At 33.7% G+C, this 27,038-nt stretch overlaps 1 protein-coding gene across 6 annotated transcripts; it reads right to left on the reverse strand.

Annotated features, from left to right (window-relative positions):
- Positions 1 to 425: 425 nt before the first annotated feature.
- LOC132547947 (transcriptional enhancer factor TEF-1-like) lies at positions 426 to 25,631 on the reverse strand. 6 transcript variants are annotated; one of them, XM_060211761.1, is made up of 11 exons: positions 25,547 to 25,631; positions 22,240 to 22,467; positions 16,020 to 16,156; positions 13,729 to 13,908; positions 12,051 to 12,085; positions 9,323 to 9,488; positions 8,932 to 9,102; positions 8,131 to 8,271; positions 7,676 to 7,828; positions 5,042 to 7,187; positions 426 to 5,001 (listed from the first exon to the last, which is right to left on the reverse strand). In XM_060211761.1, exons 2-10 carry the CDS (start codon positions 22,454 to 22,456, stop codon positions 7,074 to 7,076), a joined length of 1,314 nt encoding a protein of 437 aa, XP_060067744.1. In that variant the 5' UTR covers positions 22,457 to 22,467; positions 25,547 to 25,631; the 3' UTR covers positions 426 to 5,001; positions 5,042 to 7,073. The 6 variants fall into 6 exon arrangements, with proteins under 6 accessions (XP_060067744.1, XP_060067746.1, XP_060067743.1 ...); XM_060211763.1 differs by lacking the exon at positions 25,547 to 25,631 and adding an exon at positions 25,235 to 25,374 and having other exon boundaries at positions 16,029 to 16,156; XM_060211760.1 differs by lacking the exon at positions 25,547 to 25,631 and adding an exon at positions 25,235 to 25,374.
- Between the last annotated feature and the right edge of the window lie 1,407 nt (positions 25,632 to 27,038).

Here is a 27,038-nt window from a genome sequence, read left to right on the forward strand (position 1 = left end):
ATGATCAACATGACTAATGTGAAGGTCACCACACATGATCTACATGACTGATGTGAAGGTCACCACACATAATCTACATGACTAATGTGAAGGTCACCACACATGATCTGCATGACTGATGTGAAGGTCACCACACATGATCTACATGACTAATGTGAAGGTCACCACGCATGATCTACATCAACTGATGTGATGGTCGTGTTATCTACTTAACCAATCAGTATTATAACACCATGTGCAATTTACTAATATAATCATTGTCATGAATTGATAGTCTGAGTCACTGTCATTTATAGTCAATGAGCTTTTTTTTTTTCATAGTTTGATATGGTTATAGTAATGTAAAGGAAAGCAGTGTAAGTATGGTAGTGCTTAAAATGTTGATATTCCTATTATAGTAGCAAATGAATAAACAAGACAACATATATCACAAAATTATTTCATTTTTAATACTTTAGTTTATCTTCTGTTGTTTTTCGTACAAAAGTATAGCAGAAAAACAAAGCTCCATTCAAAAAGTATAAGGTGATTGGCTGGACCTGTACAAGAGACTAAGGGGACAATGGGGGCTGTAACCAGGTACATCAGGGGCACATAACCGGGAATAGTATGGGGAGGTAACTCCATCAAAGCCATCTCAACTCTTAATGTACAACAAACTCATAGCTAACATGAAATATTAATAAAAATAAACTTTATCCAACCATAAACATACAACTCCACACATTTCAGTGGAAACAGGTGTAAGATACAAGCAGTGTTTATACCTAGACAGGTTGGTTCTTAGTTGTAAATGTGACAAGTCATACCCTTAGCCTAACATATTAAAACATTTGTCAATATTCATTATCAGTGTTAATGACAACTTCTTCAAGAAAAACTATTTGAAAACATGTTCCTATTAACTTGTGTTATATTTATGTATCTCATTGAAAGAGTGATTATAAGAGTATCCCCCATCCCTCCCAGAAAATCTATGTACGTTGTATACAAAATTAATAGTTCTCGAGAGTAAACTAAGTACTTCTTATTATTTGAAGATCAGATGATGCAGAGACAAAAATGCGCAAAAACTTAACAAAATTACACTTTAAAATTTTACTGGTTAAAATCTTAATGTTCTGATTTGGCTGCAATATCAATTGACGAGGTCCTTTGTAACGAAATATTCTTCAATGATAACGTGTGAACATTAAAGTAACGCCTTCATTAAACACAAAGATGTATTCTGTTAACAGCAGAAATACAAAAGGTAATTTGCATATTCAAATTCAGCACCGATACTTCTTTTTTCTTTATTTCTGCAGATTGTTATCAAGCATTACAGAGACTCTTTAAGACATGCAATATACAGCTTGCAAATAACTGAACAGATTTTACAATGTGTTCATATCTCTTAATGTCAAACACCTCTTGTTCAAAATTACATAACCAATTCATGTTCATAACAAAAAACCTAGAAACATTTCAAAAACTGACAGTCACAGCTGTAGGCTTGTATTGTCATGTATAAAAAGATTAGACAGAAGTTTTAAAGTAAGGCAAGAAAATCTGCATCAATTTGAGGTTTTGTATCACATACATTAAACTGTAGCACTACATAATTACCAGTAATACTGGTCTCTCATTATGTCAGTAAGAGTTATGTCCCTTTAATAACTGATCACATTGGTGAACAGACGGTTTGAAATTAATATTATCAAATTATTCTCCTTTTGAAAATCAATACTTTGAAAAATATTTGAAATTAATGAAACCACAAAACAGAACACACAAATAACATTTTAAAATGGTTATCAAATTTAAAATCAATATTAAGATAAACATAAAAAATGACTACTACAAGTCAAACTCATTTCATCAAAAATGTACAAAATTGATCTAAACACATAATATTGCTTATTTTCACAGCAAAATATTTAAAACAATGTTACTCCTAAACAGTATTTCAATAGTAAGACTTTCTCATAATTCTTCTTGTACCTAGCAGTACATTATAATAAACTTTCATATTTGGCCACAGAGAAATCTATTGCATACTCGTAATCAAAACATGTAAAATATTTCAATCAACAACATTTCATTAATAGGATCATTATCTCCTAAAAATTAGAAATTTGTATTTTACACTCTATAAACATGCAACTTTCACTTTTCTCATTGAAAAAAGACAGATAAAATTTGATACAATTCAAATGTGTAAATCTAGATTTAAATTTGTATATCTTTTAAATAAAATAATTTGTCATCAACTAAGCAATAGTGACTATCACTGCCATGACTGGACGCTGTTGTGTGTATGGACACCATCTGGATGGAGGGCTGTGAGTACACACAAGGCACTAAGTGATCACAATTACTGGCAACACAGTAGACAGTTGATCAATATAAAATGTTTCTAATTAAAAAATCTTTAATCTTTTTCCTAAAAGTTTTATTATAACCTGTTCTAGATGTATTTTTGAAAAGTCAGCTTGTTGATGTTCAAAGATTCCACCATTTGTTTTGAGAAGTTTAAAACTCTCAAATTCTGCATAAATAAAATGATTTATTAATGGTCTTTTATGAAGACTGATGATAAAAATGAATAAAATGCACCAAACGACGACCATTTCATCATATATATATTAACATTTCTGATAAAAATTCAAATGTGTAGATCAGCAACTTGGGTGAATATGTACAAAGATCATACAGCAACATGTGTTAATTATAAACATTTCAATGTTGTGTGATAAATTACTAGAACACTATATCATTTTACAACATTCCATATCTTATTTGAAATGATTGCTAATGGTTTAGAATACAACACTTTATTCCATTCTTAGATGCCTAAGTTCATATATGTCTGTCACATGAAGATAAATTAATTCTAAGGACACAGAAAATGCATGACATAGGAAAATTAAAAAAAAGTTAGAGGGAAAACAGATTATCAATGGTACATTTATACAACTGTCAGAGGTAAAAGTCTTTAGTTTAGATATAGATGATATGTAGTATATGACATTTAGATTTAAAAACAACCTTATATATTTATACAACTTCACTTGTAGTCTTGAAACTACCATATGTAAGGTTTTAATAGATTCAATCTCCAAGAGAGTGAACTTTTGTTCAATTTAGAGTGGTTAAGGTTTTGGGATCGTATCAAATAGTTCACCAAGTTACAACATTACGATATATATATAATCACAAACATCTCCTGTAGCTGAAAATGAAAACAACTCTTTCTGAAATATAAATGTGATAGTTTTGTGATCTGATGGGCGGACTATTTATAAGGCAGTTTTAAATAACATACAAGTTTACAAACATTCAGTAAAAACATCTTATTAAATTTGTGTTGCAAGTTTTAAGACACAAGAGTATAAAGAAGAGTAAAACTTCCTGCAGTAATATTTTTAAAGAATAAACATTAAGAATGGACTAAATAAGTAAGGATGTGCATATATATCTACTGTATTAGTACAAGCACTGTACATCCTTCATGGTATAGGTTTTCCTGAAACAAAAGTATAACTTGGTTAAAATCAACTTTGGTTTTATATAATTTTTCTATGAAATACATAATTTGTACCACAAAGTGATAAAGACATCAAAAGCTAAAACTAAATCAATGTTAAATTACAATGAGTTTAACAATGGTCAGAAAAAAGTTCAAAGTCGAACTTGAATTAAAATTCTAATTTTTTCACTTTCATAAAAATGATATTCAAGTTGAAAATCTTAAACATTAACATAAGCTTCATAAAGTTAAAGTGCTTTTTAAGTATTCAGTAACAATATTTTACCACAATATAACTTTGTTGTCCTAGGCACCAATCGTCTGAATGAGTAACACTTCAGTTTTACTTTTTTCCCATACATTTTGAACTAATTCATTCTTAGATGTAATTAATCAGGACTCATAATGAATTCCATTTTTAAAAACGAGGCATAAGAGAAAATATTTCCAGACTGAATACCGATTCAAATCTTTGGGTGTTTCATTGCGGAGTATTTCCCTGATTGATGTGTATAAAGTATATATATGTGCAGTTTCCCATGTACAGCATTTCACATGGTAAAATCATGAATTCACAAGACTATACATGAACTATTCTATCTTTTCATGATGTAGAGTTATCTGCTCTTGTGAGCAGGTGGTGATTGTATCATTTTTAGTTTATACAAGAAAATCTTGTTGTTTTCACAACTCCTGTAATAATCAATATCTGCTCACAAGAGCAGATAACTCTGCATTAGGAAAAGACGAAACAACCCTTTGTTAATCTAGTGAAATGAAACAGAAATTTGTTCTCTTATCACTCTTCAGTAACAATGCAGGAAATGATTTGCTATCTTTAAATATCTAAAACTTGGGGAAAAAAATCCACTAGGTTAAAGCTAATCGCCACTGAAACCACTACATTAATATCATTAACACTCTATCTGATACTTCATACACTGGCTAGTCAGTGTTACAGCATACCTATCATCATAATCTTAATCAGTGCTACACCAGGACTTCTATCAACATGCGACTCTGAACTTCTCCAATGATCAGTTTATATATAGCTTCTGTCAATACACTGGTATTCCTCTTACCAATGATAAAACAAATGTTTAATTGAAAATGAATTATATTAGATATTAATTAAAAGTACATGTAATTCTTTAAGAATGATGAAAATCAATGTTTACATTTTGTAAAAGAAAATCCAGAAGAGCGGTGTGGTTGAGTATACCCAATGGGTACACCTGGTGTGGTGAGTTATACCTTGTGTGGTAGGGTATACCTGAAGGGTACACCTGGTGTGGTGAGTTATACCTGGTTTGGTAGGGTATACCTGAAGGGTACACCTGGTGTGGTGAGTTATACCTTGTGTGGTAGGGTATACCTGAAGGGTACACCTGGTGTGGTGAGTTATACCTTGTGTGGTAGGGTATACCTGAAGGGTACACCTGGTGTGGTGAGTTATACCTGGTTTGGTAGGGTATACCTGAAGGGTACACCTGGTGTGGTGAGTTATACCTTGTGTGGTGAAGGGTACACCTGGTGTGGTGAGTTATACCTTGTGTGGTAGGGTATACCTGAAGGGTACACCTGGTGTGGTGAGTTATACCTTGTGTGGTAGGGTATACCTGAAGGGTACACCTGGTGTGGTGAGTTATACCTTGTGAGGTAGGGTATACCTGAAGGTACACCTAGTGTGGTAGAGTATCATTGGTGTGGTGGAGTAAACCTGATGTGGCTAGGTTCACTTTATGTAGTTGAGGTACCTGGTGTGGTTGGGAGTACCTGGTGTAGTTGCATATATTTGCTGTAATCTGGTTGACTAAACTTGATCTGGTTTGGTTTACCTTGTGTGGTTGGGTTTACCTGACAGGTATGATATATTTAAGTGTTAGTTAAGTATGGTAAATCTGATATATTATGGTAAATTGTACACATGATAAATCTGAGATCATAAACAGGTGAAAAGTCCTTACAATACCTAATACATAGTCCTCTTTTAAAGCACCGTCATCCAACATGTTTGTTAAAAATAACATTTTCTTTTGTAAACAAATCAAACAATAATATTCCATTGTGACTTGAATATGCATAAGTAACCATTAATAATCATGAATTCAAATGATCTCATCAATATTCATACACTAATTCTCATGATAACAAATAAACTACAATAACATAGGCCTCCTTTGCCATCTATACAATCAATGCTAACAAAAATATATCTATTTGATTTTATAAAATTGGTGGGAGGTCTACATGTCACTTGAGCCAAATTGTTCAAATCATTGTTAACATACTGATGTAATATTTTTTTTTTTTTAAATAAACAATAGAATTAGCAACTGTCTATAACAAAATGTCTGTAAGACATGACTAACCTGTTCTCATTCATACAAGTACTAATTTATTATTATTAATGTTAAATAAATTTGCAGAAGTTGCCATATGTGACCTTTGACCCTTTAACTTTGACCTAATAAACAATCTTATCTAAAAATGATCTTTAACAATTCTTTTCTTGAGAAAAATTGTTTGGGGAATAAAATGTTGTAAAGTTAACAATGCTTCAAACAACTGAGCCCCTATGTAATAACAGTATGTTGCCTTCTTGTGACATTACACATTATATGTGTGTATAATTATTGCATCACAACAAAGTAATGGATCATCGTTGATCAGATATCCTTATGTAGGAACCTTGTCACTGGTAAAATATCTTCAAACAGAAACCTAATCACTGGCCAGATATTCTTACACAGTCCCTGATAACTGGTCAGATATCCTTATGAAGGAACCTCATCAGTGGTCAGATATCCTTACGCAAGGACCTTGTCACTAGTCAGATTTCCTGATACTGGAACCTCATCACTGGTCAGATATCCTTACACAGGAACCTCATCACTGGTCAGATATCCTTACACAGGAACCTAATCACTGATCAAGATATCCTCAGGCAAGAAGCTTGTCATTGGTCAGATATCCTTCCGCAAGAACCTCATCCTTACACAGGAACCTAATCACTGGTCAAGATATCCTTACGCAAGAACCTTGTCACTGGTTAGATATTCTTATGCAGGAATCTCATCGCTGGTCAGACATTCTTCAGCAGGAACTTCATTGCAGATATTCCTACACACAGACTGAGTAATTATTTTTCCATAATAGACCTATCAGCTTGTAGCTTACATTTTACAACCTTTTATAAAATGATTTCTTTGATATAATTCTGCGGTTTTTGTGATGGAAATACTGTTTGTCTGTTCCCAAGGTGATTGGAGAGCTCTGACAGTGTCCAGACTTTGGACTTGGAAACAGAGATATGACCCTACCTTATCTTCCTAACATGTCTCAAAGGTCACCAAGACATGATCTTCCTCAAAGGAAAGACAACCTTCACAATTCTACAGGAAGTAACTAGGAAATAACTCTGAACCAATGTTTTTCAGATGTTTCTCAACAAGAAGTCATGAGGAGACAACTCTGAAACAGTCATTTCTGACTGTGGCACTTAAATGCTGTAGTTAAAGTGAAATGTTCACTAAATGTCCATATCACTTGAGGTGGTCAGTCAGTCTTTGACCAGTCTGTATATGTGGTGCTGCGCTCCATGCTCACTGGTCGACACCTCAAACACGTAGGCTGTACATAAAAGCGTCTCCTGCGTCTCTCTGTTGCTAACCACCTATACATGAAGATGTATCTATTAGCAATCTCTTTAAATTTTAACCATCTACGTGTAATAACAAATGCAATATAGAAAATAGAGCTTTCTTGTTGATAAAGAATATGTTAAAGCTGCATTTTTAGTAGACAAAAGAGGTCACTTAAACTTCCAATACTAACTAACCATTTTGATATTTTAAACGCCAAATTGTATGAAATTTTAAGTTTTGCCATGAAAATTAAATGGCATATTTTTTTTATGGTAACACAGTACATCTTAAATTATTGCATATATTTTTTTTAATATATACACATGAAATTTAGTCATAGCATACATTTTTCTCAAAATTATAGCATGAACATTTTAATGTCAAGCAATAGAATAAAATTTTAAGCTGCAGCAACAAATTTGAAGTGACGTTTGAATTGAAGCAAAATATTGGTGACTTCATGACAAATTACCATAGTATCAATAGTATCTAATGCATGGATACTAAAAAAACTCACCTGTAGAATCGTGAAGTTTTCCAGAACACTGTTCATCATGTATTTTTCAGGTAAGTGTTTAAGTTTGTGGATAAAGTTGATCATGTATTCACACATGGGAGACCTGTGAATTCTGTACACGAAACGACCACTCTCAAACCGTGGATATTCTGTCTGTAAACCCAGGCAATAAAGAGAAAGATAGAATCAGTGTATGGAGTAAGTATCAAAGGTGTAAAATTTTGACACACTCATCATGTTCTGTTAATATATGAATAGGTAGCTAATATATTTAAATACCTCATAATGATAATGTTTCAGGTAAAACACCTGATCATCTTTACAAATAAAATTTTAAATACAAAAACAAATACAAAATATATTCAGCGGGAGACGAACAATTCACAAGATTGGTATGAAACATACCGTTAAGACATTATGATGTATAATTTTCTGTTAAGGATTATCTAACCTACCTCAACTTTTTCAACGACCTGTTTCCCAAATGAACACACTTTGGTTGAACATGTGATGGTCATGTTGTCACTACTCTCATACTGACTCGTAACTCCATAAAATGCTCCAGCCTCATCCTGAACATTTGTATTGATATCCGCCTACAACATAATCAACACATAACTACAAAGCATAGGCAAATCAGGTAGATAGGCTTTTGTAAGTCTTCTTAACAGTATTTTCAAAATTTTTTATGATGTCATAAATACATCCACTCACACAATGTAAATCATTAAACTTAAACCAGTATCTCAAGGGTAAAAATGTTTGTGGATTACACATATTTATACTTATAATTCTGTCACCTGAAATATTATTCATTACACCTTTTTTCACACTTAACAATTTTTTTCATGATTTAAATGTAACAATATTTTCATGGTTTACCTATAATGATTTTTTTTTCATTGTTTATCATTTACCTGTAACAATTTTTTTTATGGTTTACCTGCCATTTTTTTTTTCATGATCTACCTATAACAATTTTTTCATGGTTTACCTTTTACCAGGAAATTTAGCAAACTTTCTAGACAAGAAATATTTCATGTTATACAGTAATTGAGAGAACATTCTGCTGAACACTTAAATTTAGATCCACTATATAAATGCCTTTGTAATGTTCATAATCCTTGAAAGAACAATAGGATCAACATTTCCATGACGGTTAATCTCAAGTTTTTCCCCCACCATAATTATGAATAATTCTGACAACAATTTCAGAATAAACATAAAAGTACAACATAATATATATGTAAACTTACCCAGAATTTCACGAGGAAGAATGCTGACTGTGGTCCTTTGTCATACAATTCTTTCAACCCACCCTTTTTCTCTGGAAATTTGTCATAAATCTGTCGAATGTCAATAGCCTCCAGCATGGGATCAGAATATGTCGGGTTTGAACCAATGTGGACAAATAAATGTTTGTTGTACTGCAAGAGGAAAAAAGAATTAGTATGGCTGAAACTGGTAACCACCTGTCAAAATGTCATATTCAGCTTAATATAATTTTTTTCTGTTTGTTAGAATCATCACTTCATTAAAAACCAGAGTAGTTTTTAGGCAGAATATCTTTGCAGTAACTGGGGAATGGGACTCCAGGTGATCCTTCTTTTTAAAATTCAGCCAATTAGATTTATCAAAATTTCTTACTGAGTCTGGATCTCTCTGCTGTTCCAGGAAGGCCGAGAACTCAACGAGACGAACTTTGGGCCCAGCTATAGAGCGCCCCTGCCATGCTGGAGCAACCATCTCATTGTTCATGGAGTTTGGTGGCTTGGCATCTATGTAACCAGATGCACCAAAAGGGGGTTTCACACTGTAACACAAAGAATTAGCCCCATATATAGTTACAGTCCCATTTTCTTTGAGGTACTTTTTATATTGTTTTACACTTTTCACTTAAACAGCTGTCAAATATTTTGTTTTCCTCAACCACTAAAACAAAAGAGTCCATATGAAGCTCCACAAACTTCAGCGATACCTTATGTTTCCTAACTTCAAAAATATTGCTACAACAAAAGTGCCAAATTTCTAGGAGATGGTGCTGGGTTGAGCCAGTAAAGGTAGCCATGAGGCCTTGTTGATAAAGAAATGTTGATAAAAATGAGAGATTCTGGAGGCATTACATGCATAATGTCCCATAAAAAAAATAGCCAAGATGGCAGATTGGTATTACCAAGCTTAAACATGACAGACATATATATACAACACTCCAACCTTCGCATCTCTAGTTTATCACTATCAATACAGGTCTGTTGTGTACACAACTCTCCAACCTACACATCTCTAGTTTATCACTATCAATACAGGTCTGTTGTGTACACAACACTCCAACCTACACATCTCTAGTTTATCACTATCAATACAGGTTTGTTGTGTACACTCCAACCTACACATCTCTAGTTTATCACTATCAATACAGGTCTGTTGTGTATACAATTATCCAACCTACTCATCTCTAGTTTATCACTATCAATACTGATCTGTTGTATATGCAACACTCCAACCTACTCATCTCTAGTTTATCACTATCAATACTGGTCTGTTGTATATACAACAATCCAACCTACGCATCTCTAGTTTATCACTATCAATACAGGTCTGTTGTGTACACACTCCAACCTACACATCTCTAGTTTATCACTATCAATACATGTCTGTTTTGTACACAACTCTCCAACCTACACATCTCTAGTTTATCACTATCAATACAGGTCTGTTGTGTACACAACACTCCAACCTACACATCTCTAGTTTATCACTATCTATACAGGTTTGTTGTGTACACTCCAACCTACACATCTCTAGTTTATCACTATCTATACAGGTTTGTTGTGTACACTCCAACCTACACATCTCTAGTTTATCACTATCAATACAGGTCTGTTGTGTATACAATTATCCAACCTACTCATCTCTAGTTTATCACTATCAATACTGATCTGTTGTATATGCAACACTCCAACCTACTCATCTCTAGTTTATCACTATCAATACTGGTCTGTTGTATATGCAACACTCCAACCTACTCATCTCTAGTTTATCACTATCAATACAGGTCTGTTGTATATGCAACACTCCAACCTACACATCTCTAGTTTATCACTATCAATACATGTCTGTTGCGTACACAACTCTCCAACCTAAACATCTCTAGTTTATCACTATCAATACAGGTCTGTTGTGTACACAACACTCCAACCTACACATCTCTAGTTTATCACTATCAATACAGGTTTGTTGTGTACCCTCCAACCTACACATCTCTAGTTTATCACTATCAATACAGGTCTGTTGTGTATACAATTATCCAACCTACTCATCTCTAGTTTATCACTATCAATACAGGTCTGTTGTGTACACAACACTCCAACCTATACATCTTTAGTTAACCACTATCAATACAGGTCTGTTGTATATGCAACACTCCAACCTATTCATCTCTAGTTCATCACTATCAATACAGGTCTGTTGTATATGCAACATTCCAACCTACCCATCTCTAGTTTATTACTATCAATACAAGTCTGTTGTATATGCAACATTCCAACCTACCCATCTCTAGTTTATTACTATCAATACAGGTCTGTTGTATATGCAACATTCCAACCTACCCATCTCTAGTTTATCACTATCAATACAGGTCTGTTGTATATGCAACACTCCAACCTACACATCTCTAGTTTATCACTATCAATACAGGTCTGTTTTGTACACAACACTCCAACCTACACATCTCTATTTCATCACTATTGGTACTGGTCTGGTAAAACCCAAATGCATTTCAGATTGGAAACACAAACAAACCTAGGTAGAGATTAAACACACCTCAGATCTTTAGTCGAGGCTGCCAGGTCCAATGTTCTACTGACTGAGCTATTATTGTCCCTCCTTTATATATTGAGAGTGAAGACATCAAACTTCATTTAGAATGCACACTTTCTACCTTACCTTGTGTTTTATTGCTATAGTTATAACTTATAACAGAAACTTGTGATGACCATATTCAAGAAGGTTACACACATGTGTGATACTACAAGTGAAGGTGACACACAACCAACACACTCAGTCACAATGGTGTTTGGTATTTGTTACACACATGTAAAGACTGTAGTTGAGAGTAAAAGTAACAAACATGTCATATCAAAGTAAGGGTCACAGGTGAAGGTCATACATGTAAGGAATGTAATAATGGCTAAATGTGAAGGTCACACACGTCATGACCAAAGTAAGGGTCACAGGTGAAGGTCACACATGTAATGACTGTAATAATGGCTAAATGTGTAGGTCATCCACAACATGACCAAAGTAAGGGTTACAGGTGAAGGTCACACATGTGTCATTCCTAACCACACCTATTTACTATGGTGTTACTTACTCTGCTTGGGGTCCAAGAGAATTCTGATGCCAAAACTGAAACATCAAGGACAGCAAAATAATAAATAAAACTAAAACCTAAAACATAACAACTGAAAATGAAAAACATCAATTAATATCAAAAAATTAATAAACATGCAAAAATATCAGTTTATACTTTAAAACTTGTCAATACATGCACCGAAATTTTCAAAATTAATTCATAATTACAGTTTTGAGCTGTGACAATTATAAGTGGTGAGGAAAGACCATTTGAACAAGGCTGTAACAATTAAGCTACAAATATCAGGTAAGTATAGGACCAAATTAAGTCTGCTACACTTGTAAAGATGTGCTTGTTCATGTCTGCCAAAAGGTGCAGCAACTTTCATTTCTCAGCTAACTCATATATCTAAATCAAGACTGCTAGATATTTGTGGTTAAAACACGCGTAGGACAAGATAAGAAAATATACTCTGACATATCAACAATACACTCATGCATGGGGGAGGGAAAGTATGGTTGAACTCAACACATAAAATTTTAAATTTAAAACATTAATGCAAAAATAAATTAATAGAAGGATGTAATGAATTAATTAATTGTTATACAAAAAATGACCATATCATAACTTCCATCTAGGTTGGTTTCATTCATGTCTGCATTAAAATTTGATACAGCAATGGTTTCTAATATAATGAAAAGTGAAATAGTATCCATGAAAAAACTTCATATAGTCTTTCGGTCCCTGTTCTCTTTGTAAGTTATCCAGCTCCCTTGGTCATAGATCAAATTAAAGATATACTTAAATTACAACAAAAATCAACCATGCATTACCTAGCATAGAAATTACAAAATCTACTATGTTTAAATGATAACGTAAAATGTTTTTATATATTAAAGAATGAAATTTAAACCATGAAATGATGAAGAACTACACTAGAGCATTCTTATGGCCATAACCCCATCTGTGACACCAGCAACAGTAGTCAAATACACCTCAAGTACAGTCAGCTGGCATTGTCTCTTCCAATTCTTCATTTTTCACATAGTTTCCACCCCTCTCAATTAAATTCAATGCTTCAAACATTTATCCTGATATGTTAAGTTATCATGAAATGATGATCGGATACCATTTGAACTTGACACAAGTCTTCCCTGGTGCTACGACAAATCATTTGTCTTTCGATGATGCCTAAAGCTAGAATTAAGATGGTACATGCGAGACTAATCTAACACTCAAAATAACCTTGTGACCATCGATGTTTTAGAGGTTCAGATAAATCCAAAAGATACAATTGATAAGAGACAACAATAGTAAACTCCATTGTAAACACATGATTCAAATGATCAGTTACTGTAAGTTATAGAAAGTTTACTAGACCATTAGGAACAAGACAATTAAGAATCAATGCGTCTTTAGCATCCCTGGTGGTAGGGACAACACACGGAGCCTTAAAGATTATTTTCAGTGGTGGTAATGACACAATTAGTATGAAGGAATCTCGTTTAAAGAGGCTATTTCAGGGGTACGTATGACATAAAGAACCTCGTTCAGGCTGGATTAGAGGTGGATATGACATAGTCATTGGTCTTTATGAAGATATGATGACGAGCCTTGTTGAGTGTACTTAGGAGGTAGACAAGACAGCTGTTGAGTGCAATGTGGCCAGCTATGACAGGATGGTAGAATATTTTACCTGTGGTCCCCCGGGGGAGGGGTAGGACGGCCTGACCCCTCCCATATTTTGGACGATTCCAAGCCCCTGGGCTAAGGCCTTGTTGTGTATAGCACTAGCGGACACTATTTGGGCAGAAGACATGGAGGCCATGCTTTGTAGGGCTTTGTCCTTGGCTGCCTGATCCTGCATAGGAATAGTCTGGTAAACATATTAAAGCAGATGGTTAAACCAAGAGGCAGATATATAGTTTTATACAGGGGTGAACATGCAACCAACCTACACAACATACTCTCCATCAAATAACTCACTGTCAAGGATGTCTACAAGACTGAAAACATAGAAAAACTTACGTATTGTTAAATTGTATTGTTTTCACATAACAGGCCAACAAGCAATATACATTTAGCTCCACCCCCAACCCCAACCCCCTTAATCATGGTCCTAAACAAACTTTCAGAAGATGAAAGCTTTCATTTTTTTCCTTTAACATTGTCAGCAATAAACTTTCCAAAAACCCAAAAACGCTTGACATATGAAGTCATAATTCAGGGGAAAAAATCTGATAATTTCAATGCAAATTATCTAAGAAGACAATGTTGGTAGCAGTGCTGGTGTATACATGTGTAGAACACCATACAAATGTTATACCAGATTTGCAAATATACTAAATTACAATCATGCTATAAACATGAACAGTCCACAAAATGATATACTGTATTGATGTAAAACCATCTTTCACATTACATACTAAATAAAAAAACAAAAATAGTAATTGTGGAAAAGTACCTTATTTAAAATTAACATTAACAGAATTATGTTTGTGCTTGAATTCTTAAAGCTGTCATTTATCTATAAGTAACTTTGGAGTAAAATGGTACTTTAGTATTAAGAGTACTGACAATGAAATACAGAATCTAATAACCAACCAATGAAACAGAAAATATGTATCCTAGTGATCTAAAATTGATCTGGGATAAGTTGTTTACAACCTGGCAAAACTACTAATACTTTTGAATTTTTTATGTAAATAAATAATTTTTATCTTAACCTGACAGATAGATTTAAAATATTGAATCTGAAGTTCTCTAACCAATGTCGGACCCATCACAGAAAAAGGCAAAAAATATTGAATCTTGTTTTTCTAATCTGAATATGTTGTTGTCCCTTCTTGAATGCTTGAACTAAAATTGTACCAATCGCTGGTAAATTTGAACCAGTACAAGTTTTATGAAATATTGATGTACATATATAAAAAATGAAGACATCTGTATATCTTATTGAAAATTGTCGTCATTCAGTCAATTTATTCTGTCAGTTTACAATCTAAACCATTTGATGACTGTTAGTATTAATTAAGATTTGCACTTCTTAACTTTACACAGAACTTGATGTGTTGAGTTACAAGGGGTATGTATAATATTCCTGGGGCACCTGTCACTTGTAGGCCACCTGATGCTTATTTTGACAGGTAACACAGGAAATACAGACGTGCACTGAATATGAAATCAGTTGATTACAGGTGGAACAATTAAGGCTTCTATTTCATGCTAATACAGGTGATTCAAGCATCATCATAAATGTTTGTATCAACTAGTCATACAACGAACATTTATGGGATTTGAAGTCTATATTCATTCATAAAGTTTAACAGTTTCTACGCATCAAATTTAATAAAACAAAACACTGTAGAAATGATGAATTACCATAAAGGGATGAAGTTTTGATGAAAAGTTTACTAAGTACAATATATAACAAACAGAACGCGCAGTAAGGCATTTAAAGTTGACACTTGTCAGGTTAGATCTGCACTTAGATGGCTATACACATAAAAAAAAACATGCCAATTTGTCTTCACAGTGATAATCATGCTAATGAAAACATGTATTATCTTGATAAAACTCCACAATATCAAGCCATTCATATATGGTTCTAAAAATTACCCTATAAAACAAACTTTTCTTAACTGAATATTTAAGCATGTCCTGTATAAAAAAGATATTTTCTAGATCTCAGTATAAATAATTTGAATCTACAGCTTCAGATTATGTTACTACAGAAATATTGGTAAGATTTAAGATGTTTCTCCACATGTAGTCCTATATTCAAGGTCACAAAAATGTTCTTACTTTAAAATGCACAGGAACATATCAATATCTGATTGCTATAATCTAACTCGGATAACAGAGAATTGGTTGGATAGTCAGAAGTATTAGTCGTTTAGTGAAAGAGAAACTGCTATACAACACAAACATTAGAAAGGTTAGTAGTTTCTCCCATCTCCCAAAATAATAAGTCACTTTGATCCGTACATGAGGTACCTTGAGTTGCGCCTGGATCTCTTTGGCTTTTCGGCGGGCAAGCACTTGTATATGGGACGACACCTGTTTTCTGGTTCTTGTTTTTCCAGTTCTAAGTTTGATATATCTGGCTATTAATTCATTTCGTCCTGTAAAAAAATCAAAATGGAAAGCTTCATGTAAACAAATCATTGAATCATTGGTCTTCATTTATTGTCTTTAACATCTGTCAAAATTCTATCCCATAATACCTTGATAATGAATGTAGATTTGAGCATACACCATATGGTTTAATTCTATCATAAGTCTGGCACACCCTTATAGAGAGAGATATATACTTTGTATCACTGAGCTAGCCTCCAGGTGATATTTTAATTACATGACAAATAAAGATGCACATCTGTCACAGAGTTTGTATTAAAAGTAAAATGCAATTTCTGATTTCTTGATGTTATCAAGTATCCTACTTCTATTATTTTATTGTTGCTAATTTTTACTCTCTTCATAACCATAACCATACAGATAGTATTAACTGGTCACCAAGCCTCATTTAAACAAGTGGAGGAAAAGATAAAAATAAAGTTTATTTTTTATCTGACCAAAATCTTTATACCACATTTATCCAGCAATAAGCCCTAGCATGTTTATTTCTTTTCAGTCAAGATTTAAAGATATACAATTGAATTGTTCTGCAATAAGCCCCTCCCCTACTTTAAATAACAAGTTAATGTGATTGGGCTCATTACAGGATAAATATGGTACAATATACTGATCGAAAGGAGGTAAAATTCAGACACAGCCCCAACATTTACATCCAAAGATCAAAAGTTTAAACAGGAAATATGATACAAAATTACATAACTGACATCTGCATTAAATTTGTTATCAATTTAGAGATATAGGTCCAGTTTGGAGTATGATGAAACTATGGTATACAGCCTCCACAGCCTGTAGGAGTGTTTCATTCACTGAGTGGAAAGACAAACTGAGCACACATACAGCTAAGTCAACAAATTAAATAGTGGCAGTATACTGGCAACATGGTTCTACTACTGACAAATAATGGTAGTATAATAAGATTTCACAGAATAAATGGTGGCAGTTGTACAACAATGTTTTACTGGACAAATGATGATAATGCTGAAAGGTTTCACTGAAAAAATGGTAGTAGTGTAACAAGGTTCTAACCATTCTTTTAGAACTCTATACCATTTATAGGTCACCGACAAACTTAGTATCTTTTATAGGTCACTTACAATCTCTATATCATTTATAGGTCACTTACAATCTCTATATCATTTGTAGGTCACTTGCAAACTTCATAACATTTATAGGTCACTAACACACTTGGTACCAATTACAGGTCACCAACAAATTTGGTACCATTTATAGGTTACTAACAAACTTGAAACCAATTATAGGTCACTAACAAACTTGATACCAATTATAGGTCACTAACAAACTTGATACCAATTATAGGTCACTCACAAACTTGGTACCATTTATAGGTCACTAACAAACTTGAAACCAATTATAGGTCACTAACAAACTTGATACCAATTATAGGTCACTAACAAACTTGATACCAATTATAGGTCACTAACAAACTTGATACCAATTATAGGTCACTCACAAACTTGATACCAATTATAGGTCACCAACAAACTTGGTACCATTTATAGGTCATTAACAAACTTGGTACCATTTATTGGTAACAAATTCAATATCATTAATATGACACTTACAAACATAGTGAACATATATATACATCATTTGAAAATTCATTTCTTAAAATTGCTGCTTAGAATTGGGTTTTTTTCCCTTGCTTTTGAGCAATGATTTTGAAAAATATGGTTCAATTTTAATTTGCATTAATCTGATAAGTAAAACAGAAATGCAGTCATTAGAAATGTGTTGGAATGTTCACATTTTTATTAATTAAAGCAAATTATTTAAATTTAAAATGTTTTCAAATAATATTTTTTTTGTATTCAGATGCTAACTAGTTACAGTAAGTCAATGTCTGGTTTGACCATGGCCAGACACAGGATAGATTATTTCAGTGACCAGTGTACACAGATAATCAATAGCTAGGTTCTAAAACAAGTGAAGCCTGTTAAGGTGTTTGGTAACAATACTATGTCTGTGTCGACTGAAGGTGACACCCTGCCATGCCTATCAGGTACCTGTCCCCTATCTTGTGTCTGTAATCCTCCCTATTAGGGATTGTCTGGGGACCAGATAGTTACCCAAGCGACACATGCAGTCTACTACCGCTGGCACACCCTATCTGTTTTAAAATCTGACTACAATGACAAGTCTCGTCAATGCTGATTGAATGGCGATACCATATCCTGCTATTTTCACACAAGAAACTAAATGAAAGCATTTGACTCCTCTGTTGTCATTTATCTACCAAGCTGTTTCCTACATAGTGACCATTACCCTCTAATAACAGGTGTGTGATAGATAAATTAAAGCACTTGTTAAAATAAATCAAGAGAAAACTTAAAATCAAAGTAAATGCAATTACCTGTACAATAAAAGTAAACACACGATAATGTTTGGCTGTGTACAGGAAGCCAAAGACACAAAAAAAGTTTGTTACAACTGTAAGGACATTAACTCCTTCTTCTAGCTAGACTGCAGATTTAAAGTGTATCCCTTTTAAAATTGAGTGTTAAGTAAAATGTCACTGTATGATACATGGTGGCCTGAGGTAATTTGTGTGAGGTGTCTACAGCCCTCTCTGTGTACCTTGAGCATACATAACCTATCTCTGTAGGCCGCTCAGCTTAGTCACACCAATGACTCACGGTCTTCTTTTGGAACATTTTACACCCCTATACAAATATCACTTCAGCCATGTTTTCTTTCCATGTATTTCATTCAGTTGTAAATGTACTGCTAAGAACATACATGTATTAATACTCTATTTGTAGAAACAAGAAAAAAACCGCCAATGTCTTGTACTGACTGGCCTAACCATGATTACATATAAAAACTATTTCTATACTCTTTATCGTATTGAGTTACAATGACCTTTCACCCTCATTACCCCTGGAGGAACCTGGGCAAAAAAAAAAAAAATCTGCTGCCTTTCAGTTGTGGATTAGAGCAATACAATGAACCAATTAATTACAGTATTCAAGTCATTTTTATTGAAAAAAAAGAGTTACCACTTGTCAGTTTTGATGTGATAAATGACTTTTCCTAGGTAGTCAGGCATATTAGTGTATCAAGTTTTACTCCAGGATCCAGTATTAATTTTATGTTTAATTCATTGTTTAACCTAAGCCATTGATTAAGATGATTTCAAAAATGTAAACAGTAAACACAGTGGTTAGACAGGATAGGTAATATAATATGATAGTGGACAAGCAAGTCGGAAGGTTTATGTAATGTCTAAAAATAACAGGTTTAGTCAATACGCCTACTCAACAAAACTTTTTGAAAGACATTAAGCTGGAATAAAATCAGTCTTAGGTTTTCTTTGTGACTTTGGAATAATAAAAACCACAATAGAACAAGTTAATATCATTGGGTTTATCTTGTGAGGACAGAGAGGTTCTACCAGGTCTTTTTTATCGAAATAACAAATTTGAATGTTAACTTAATAAGGGAAAAAAAGGATCAAGTTTAAGAAAATCACACAATAACAAAATCAGTGTTCCTATAATAAGCAGGCCTTGTGAGTGCCAGTGTCTCTGGTACTTTCTCTAAACAGAGATAATAATGGATCTAGGTAAAAATATTTCAGGTAAATTTCTACTTCATTAATACAGAGTAATACAAATATCTACAGTTATCATAAAGACTTAAGTACATTTTAGTGTATGTAATAAAGATATCTTAAGGCCTAAACAGGCACCTTTATAGAGTTATACACAGATATCCTATGCCTCAAACAACACCACAGTGTTATAGATAGATATCCCCATGTCCCAAACAACATAACAGTGTGATAGATATTTCCATGCCCCAAACAAAATAACAGTATTATAGATAGATATTCCCATGTCCCAAACAACATAACAGTGTGATAGATAGATATTTCCATGTCCCAAACAACATAACAGTGTGATAGATATTTCCATGCCCCAAACAAAATAACAGTATTATAGATAGATATTCCCATGTCCCAAACAACATAACAGAGTCATACAAAAATATTCAAGGCAACAACAGATTTTTGGGAGTGTAAATACATTCTCTGGTTAGATAGTTATTGACAGATTTAGGGATCATTTTTTAAATAGACATGAGAAATTGAGGGGGTGGGAAAGCTGAGGAGTAGCTGAATCATGAGAGTCTTGTCTGAACCAACAAGAGTGATGGGTATTACGTTTATTGAATTATTCTAACTGAAAACACAAAGACATCTTTAGACCACAACAGACCAGATTACAAGATATGTTCAAATTTCAGGATCTTTGGAAGTGTCCATCTCACCTGTGGCACTATCATCACTACATTTCAGGTCACAAACATCAAACAATATCACACATAATTCTTACCTGGACATACAATCCTAGATCATACTAACTATTGTTTAATCTATCTTTAACATACATCAGTTCATTATTCATAAGGTATACAAATGTACCCCCACCAGCAAAACTTAAAAAACATATAAACAAAATAGGCTGTTTCTATTCCCCCACTTGTGGCCCCGTGGCACAGATCAGTGACTGTGTATTACTTTAATCCTCCTTTGTATATTTAGTAGGTACATTTACCTTGAACACATGGTTTGTGAGCCAACAAATAGGTAACCTTATTTCAGGTTAAATCTATGTCACCTGGTGGATGTGGTGACAAGTAGTGTACCTGTTGTGTTCTATGTGTATCTACACTTCCCCATGCCAAAGCTACAATAGCAACAATTTCAAAAATGTGAAAACTCCCCTTCCTTAATGATAATCATTTTTAACATACCTTGATTATATATCAACACCAAGCTTGTGTTTACATTTTGTATGCCTTGTATTTTTTCTACATGTAATAAATGAAAACTAAGACGTATAGTTTGATTATCTGATGTGTGCTCAGGTCATACAATGGCTCTCTCTGTTGATCAACAACCATACATTTTATCTCTGTCCATCCCTACCATACATTTTATCTGTCAATCCCTACCATACAGTTTATCCCTGTCAAACCCTACCATACATTTTATCTGTCAATCCCTACCATACAGTTTATCCCTGTCAAACCCTACCATACATTTTATTTCTGTACATCCCTACCATTCATTTAATCTGTCAATCCCTACCATACAGTTTACCAGTCAATCAATACCTTACATTCTACCCCTGTCGATCAATACCATACATTATATTTGTCAATCCCTACCATACATTTTATCTGTCAATCCCTACCATCATTTTACCCCTGTCAATCCCTACCATACATTTTATCTCTGTCAATCCCTACCATACATTTTATCTGTCAATCCCTATCATACATTTTATATCCGTCAATCCCTTCCATACATATTATTTCTGTCAATCCCTACCATACATTTGACCTCTGTCCTTCCCTACCATACATTTTATCTGTCAATCCCTACCATACATTTTATCTGTCAATCCCTATCATACATTTTATATCTGTCAATCCCTATCATACAGTTTACCTGTCAATCCCTTCCATACATATTATTTCAGTCAATCCCTACCATACATTTGACCTCTGTCGGTCCCTCCCATACATTTTACCCATGTCGGTCCTTCTTATACAATTTAATGAACAATCCTTACCATACAATTTACTCATCAATCCCTTTCATACATTTGACCCCTGTTGGTCCCTTCCACCTGTTGGTAAAACACTGAGCATTCAAACCTCAGGTGAAGCCCTGGCTTGTGTGGTTCAATCCCTACCCAGGGTGATTTGCATTTTTTAGGAGGCAAAGATCATGGACTGTCTGGAGCATTCATGGTTGTAGACATTTACCCTAATTGCTCTGGATAGCATTTGGCAGGCCTCCTGCATGATTTTCAGTGAGGTACCCACTAGCTGCTACAAGGAGACCTTGCCTGAAGATGACCCTGGCTATTCATACACCAATAAAACCAGAAAATAACACTCTTTCTCCAATTAAAAGATGCACACATATATATACATTGTCTTTCAATTGATCTTCATTTTCTCTCCACCATCCCACGAGTACCTTACATTGTTCTAGTGTTGAACTGTACAACAAATATTTCTGTGATTGATATCTTACCATACATTTTGCCTTCATCAGACAGAATGATTTTTCGTCTGCCACAAGGTGGGTATATGGCAAGTGCTTCCTGGAAGCTCTGTTCGATGTCTGGTGACCACACTCCCTCAGCATCATTTGACAAATCATCATTGGACGGACTATCTGGGTCCTCCTCTGCCTTGGTCATCCCGCTAGCTCCTGCGGACAGGTCATCATTGGACCATGTGGAAGTCATCTGCCTCTCACCTGAGATAATCACAAATTGATGTCAATTATTCCTCTATCATAATTTACAGGTGTCAATAAAATGTTGAAAAGCACATTACTTTGTTAAAGAGTTGAAATATTAAGGTCATTTATAAGTTTATCACATGAGATGATTTAAAGTTTACAATAAGCAATTTTGATTATTTCTATATCCGTTCTTGTAACATATCGCACAGCGGTCAATATAAATATAAGTCAATTATGTGTTTTTTGTATCATAATGTATGTAACAAAATTTGCCAGGACATAATTTCATTTGCTGTTATGTCATATATGCTAAAATTCCCAATGAAATGAATATATTTTCATAACTCATAATGTTTGTAGATATACAAATCAATATCAGCCACTAGATAATAAAAAGGTACCTCATACTTCATTTCGAGATACAGACATTAATATCAAACATTTTCAGAGATTTTTTTCAGACTCTGATTCTGAAATACCATTTACTAATTTAAAACTTGTGTTGAGTTTGATTTTCCAACCTCTCCATTCTAGCAAAGGGAGATAACCAATATATTGACAGATGCAGCTTCACTTATTGATAAAAACAATATCTAACTGTACATTTCTATTGTAACTAAACACTTAAGAATTTCAATAAACACTTAAATATCATGATTGCTCTCCTAAATATAACCTGTTAAATATAAACAAAATTCCAATCCAGTTTTTATCAAACACATATTTCATACAGTAAACAAATAGATTTTTTTCTGCCTTTGAGTTGCAAAAAAATTGATGGTTAAGATGTTGTGTTAATGGCTATGAGAACAATATAGGAAAACTGATACAGAATGAACCAAGGATGGAGTGTCATTGACAGGGACATTATTCTAACAATATGGACTTCATTCAGCTAGTAACTATGCTTAATACCATGTCAGTAACAGACTTCAGAACTGATGACCAGTCAAGATGTCTGAATAAAGATATGATGTCATATCGTTAGATGTTTTCATGGGTTTAATTACCTTTCATAGCCTTATTGTCACAAAAGAAAAATTGGCCATTTCAGCAAAACATTGGACAAACTACATATAGAGTGCTATAAATTAATGATCAAATCCTAAACCATAGTGCAAGACCACTGCCTAAAATCAAATTAAAACTCATGGACAAATATTTATGAATGGTTCCCCATTTGAAGTTGTCACTTAAGGATAAATCCAGTAACTCAACCATGAGAATGATTCAATATGCCATATTATGAAATATAAAAGAGGGGTTGGGGATAGGTTCCTGCAGATTATTATTACTACAACAGGAATTGAACCCAGGATTCTGGTACAGGTTTCAATGTCTCTACAATGCAAAGAAACGAACTTCAATAGCCATGCGAGTGACAAACCATAATTATACAACATACCAGTCCCATCAATCTGCTTCCATAAAAAAATTTGAGGAATTAATTGCAACTTTGTAGCATTTCCATAACACAAAAAAAAATCAAATATATTTTCACTTAAGCATGCCTTATATGATGTGATTCTGTGTATCATGGATTGTGTTGGACTAAAAGCATACAATACTTTCAATATTCTTCATCCGAATGTACCAATTAATACACCAAGAAAGCAAATGTTCATTATCAATTAAATTTGTTGTCAGCAGATTTTGTCTGATGTTTCTTTATTGTAGAATCTCAACAGATATAGTTTTTGTATATTTGAATATCATTTATTTTACTCAAATACTACAAATTCTGATTAACTGTTATTTCATAGCTAAAAGCTAACTTTCTAGTATTTAATGTTAACATAAACATCAATTTGCAGGAAGTCATCAGTGGGTTTAAGATTTTATGATAATTAGACTGTCACTTGATACTGAAGATTCAAAACAATCATATATACTTTAGATAAAATAATAAGTACACTCAAAGACGTCTTTTGTCCTGTTACATTTATATTTATATGCAATTAGAAGTTGTTACAATGTATGAAAATATTGGAGACATGTAATAACTTAAATCTGATGTCCATTTCTTATTTGCATATTCAGTTGGTTCTTAACCGTAAAAACAAAAAGAAAAAAAACATTTTGTGTCATATTTTATAAATATCTAATAATTCATAAAAGTCAATTACATTTAATTATTAGAAAAAATAAACATCTTATATTTTTTTCTTTCCTGTTAACGAAAATGCTGATATCAAAATAATTAGTATTGCAGAGGCTAAATTGAGTAAATTCAGTCTCTTACTTTCAGTGAACACCTTTTCCTGACTATGAGATCGGATATTATTTTAACAAAGACAAAAGTAAATTATGTAAACAAAGCAGGTAGCATATGACAGATATGAGACGTCTTATCTAATGTCAACATGTCACATTAATATGCCTACTGAAGATCATGTATACACCTTCATCGCTCAAAATTCTCATTTCTATTAAGTTTTCTAGCAATAGAATTACGAAGACGTAAACCAACCTCAAAGTAACGGTACATGCACTACAGTTTTCAATAAAACATTGGCCTAAGCTTGCAGGATACCCCCAACTCGGGACGAAAATGGCGTGCTACGATCACGGTGTTTACCTGTTTCAATCATAAATTGAAACGAGCGCAAGTGTAGAATCTGTATGTATGAACCTATATATATTAGACATTATTTGAGTCATGAAAAAGTCATACAACTAACATCATTCTAACTAACTTGCCAGTCGGACAACTGACCCAACCCGCGCGAGCTGTGTTATTCCTCCTGTGCCTGAATGTGGCCATATTCAACAAGCTTACCTCTCTACCGTAGCGCCATGCACAGTTTTTGGGTGCCGAATGTAGGTCACCCTCACCCTCCATAACAATTCTATCATGTTGAAACAACAATTTCTCGAACATGCTGTACCGCCACAGTTGACAATCTGCACAGTTCTCAAATGATTCTCCAATCACCTGGCAAACTTTGCATTGGCCGGAAGTTGTTCCTAAAACTATGACAAATATTCGAGGGATTCAAAACCCGTACCGACATTTTAGCCATGCCGTAGGAATACCGGCCATACTTGACAGAATTTCGCCAAAACACTGGCAAATCACACAATTACTTACCTGTTTATAACTTATCCAGACTTTCAATATACTTTTTAAGTTAAAATTCAAAATTTAAACTCAAAAAGGACACACTCCGTGGTATGTGTGGAATGGCACAAAGAATCTAGACAACGTAGGTGACAGCTGCGCATATACTTCGCGCAGGGGTGGACCTAGCCATCAATCAGGAGAAATATATGCGCGGGTTTCTTTGATTTTACTTTATAAATTTATATGAGCGTGAATATTAGCAATTAATAGCAAGTTCTATCAAACATAATCATACTTATACTATTTAGTAACTAGTAATTCATTTATATTTTTCTAAAGTTTGAAATAATAAGAAATTGCGACACACATATATTAAATTCTCCCAACCTACAACGTGATTTTTTCCCCCTGGACACTTGTGGCATGTGTTTTCATTTTACGCGGTTTGTTGTGTTCTGAGCAAGTAAGGAATGACTCATACCGGCGGGCGCTACAAGTTGCAAAACTGCACTGCAGTCCAGATAATTCTACACACCTTTAAAACCTACAGTATTCGTGCTTTAGTCGCTCATGCGGTTGTTTTTTTTTCTGACAACGTAAAATCACCTAAAAGTTTTAATTAAAGCTTAGCAGGTGCCCCTTATAGACACGTATATAAACAACACTATAGCAGAGTAGACGTTGTTTATGAATTCAGGATAAAACTTATTGCAATAAGTAGTCATAACATTATTTACTCAAAATATGGGACATATATTTGATTCGTGGCATGCATTTAATTTATGGGAAACATATTTTATTTTACCTCCTCTCTGTCTCTCTCTCTCCTTCTTTCTCCACATCAACAATGATTACATTGAACACAGGTTGATTTAGGTAAAGAAGAAAGATGTTTAACTTACAGATACTTCTATTCTCCTGTTTTGTGCATCTTCTGGTAAAATGTCATTCTATTACTAGAATTTGTTGGTACGGATAATTAAAAAAAAACCAATTCATGAATCAGTGATAATATAGCTGTATATGACGATGTCTAACGTGTGATATTTTCCTTTGTGTTTAAAATTTAATTACCTCAACTAATTTTAGATTTTACTTGTAAAATGTGATAAATAAAAACCCCTTTTCAAAACCTTTATCAGTCCCTCTACATCACGACAAGCAATAACTCCATGACTGACACGAAGTTCAATATTGACCTAAGCGACATGGTCATACGAACAGCCAACAAAAGGGGATTAGTAATATCGTCTAATCTCTCGATATGTCTTGGATAGTGTTGATTGTTGTGAAAGTACTGCAACACCGGTGTTGTGTTACGAGGTCAACCTGCAAGCAGGTTTTGAAAACAATTTAGGAAAGAGAAAAGAAATATGCCGTGCATTGTTATCTAAGTGTCTAATAACCCCCCAACCCCCCACCAAATTTAATTCATTTCTTCTGTGAAATATTGAATGACAATACCAAAGACATCAATTAAAAGTTAGAAGAGGAGGATGGTGGTATACTGATTCTATAG

Source organism: Ylistrum balloti, unplaced genomic scaffold (assembly GCF_031769215.1).
Source record: "Ylistrum balloti isolate Yb309-2 unplaced genomic scaffold, AGI_CSIRO_Ybal_v1 Utg369990, whole genome shotgun sequence".
Lineage (NCBI taxonomy): Eukaryota > Metazoa > Mollusca > Bivalvia > Pectinida > Pectinidae > Ylistrum > Ylistrum balloti.

Coding starts and splice junctions, on each gene's coding strand:
- LOC132547947 (XM_060211761.1), bottom strand. CDS start 22,456: ATGACTTCCACATGGTCCAATGATGACCTGTCCGCAGGAGCTAGCGGG. Junction 8,272..8,931: donor TCTTCCTCGTGAAATTCTGG/GTAAGTTTACAT, acceptor ATTATGTTGTAG/GCGGATATCAATACAAATGT. Junction 7,188..7,675: donor AAAACTTCACGATTCTACAG/GTGAGTTTTTTT, acceptor CTTCATGTATAG/GTGGTTAGCAACAGAGAGAC.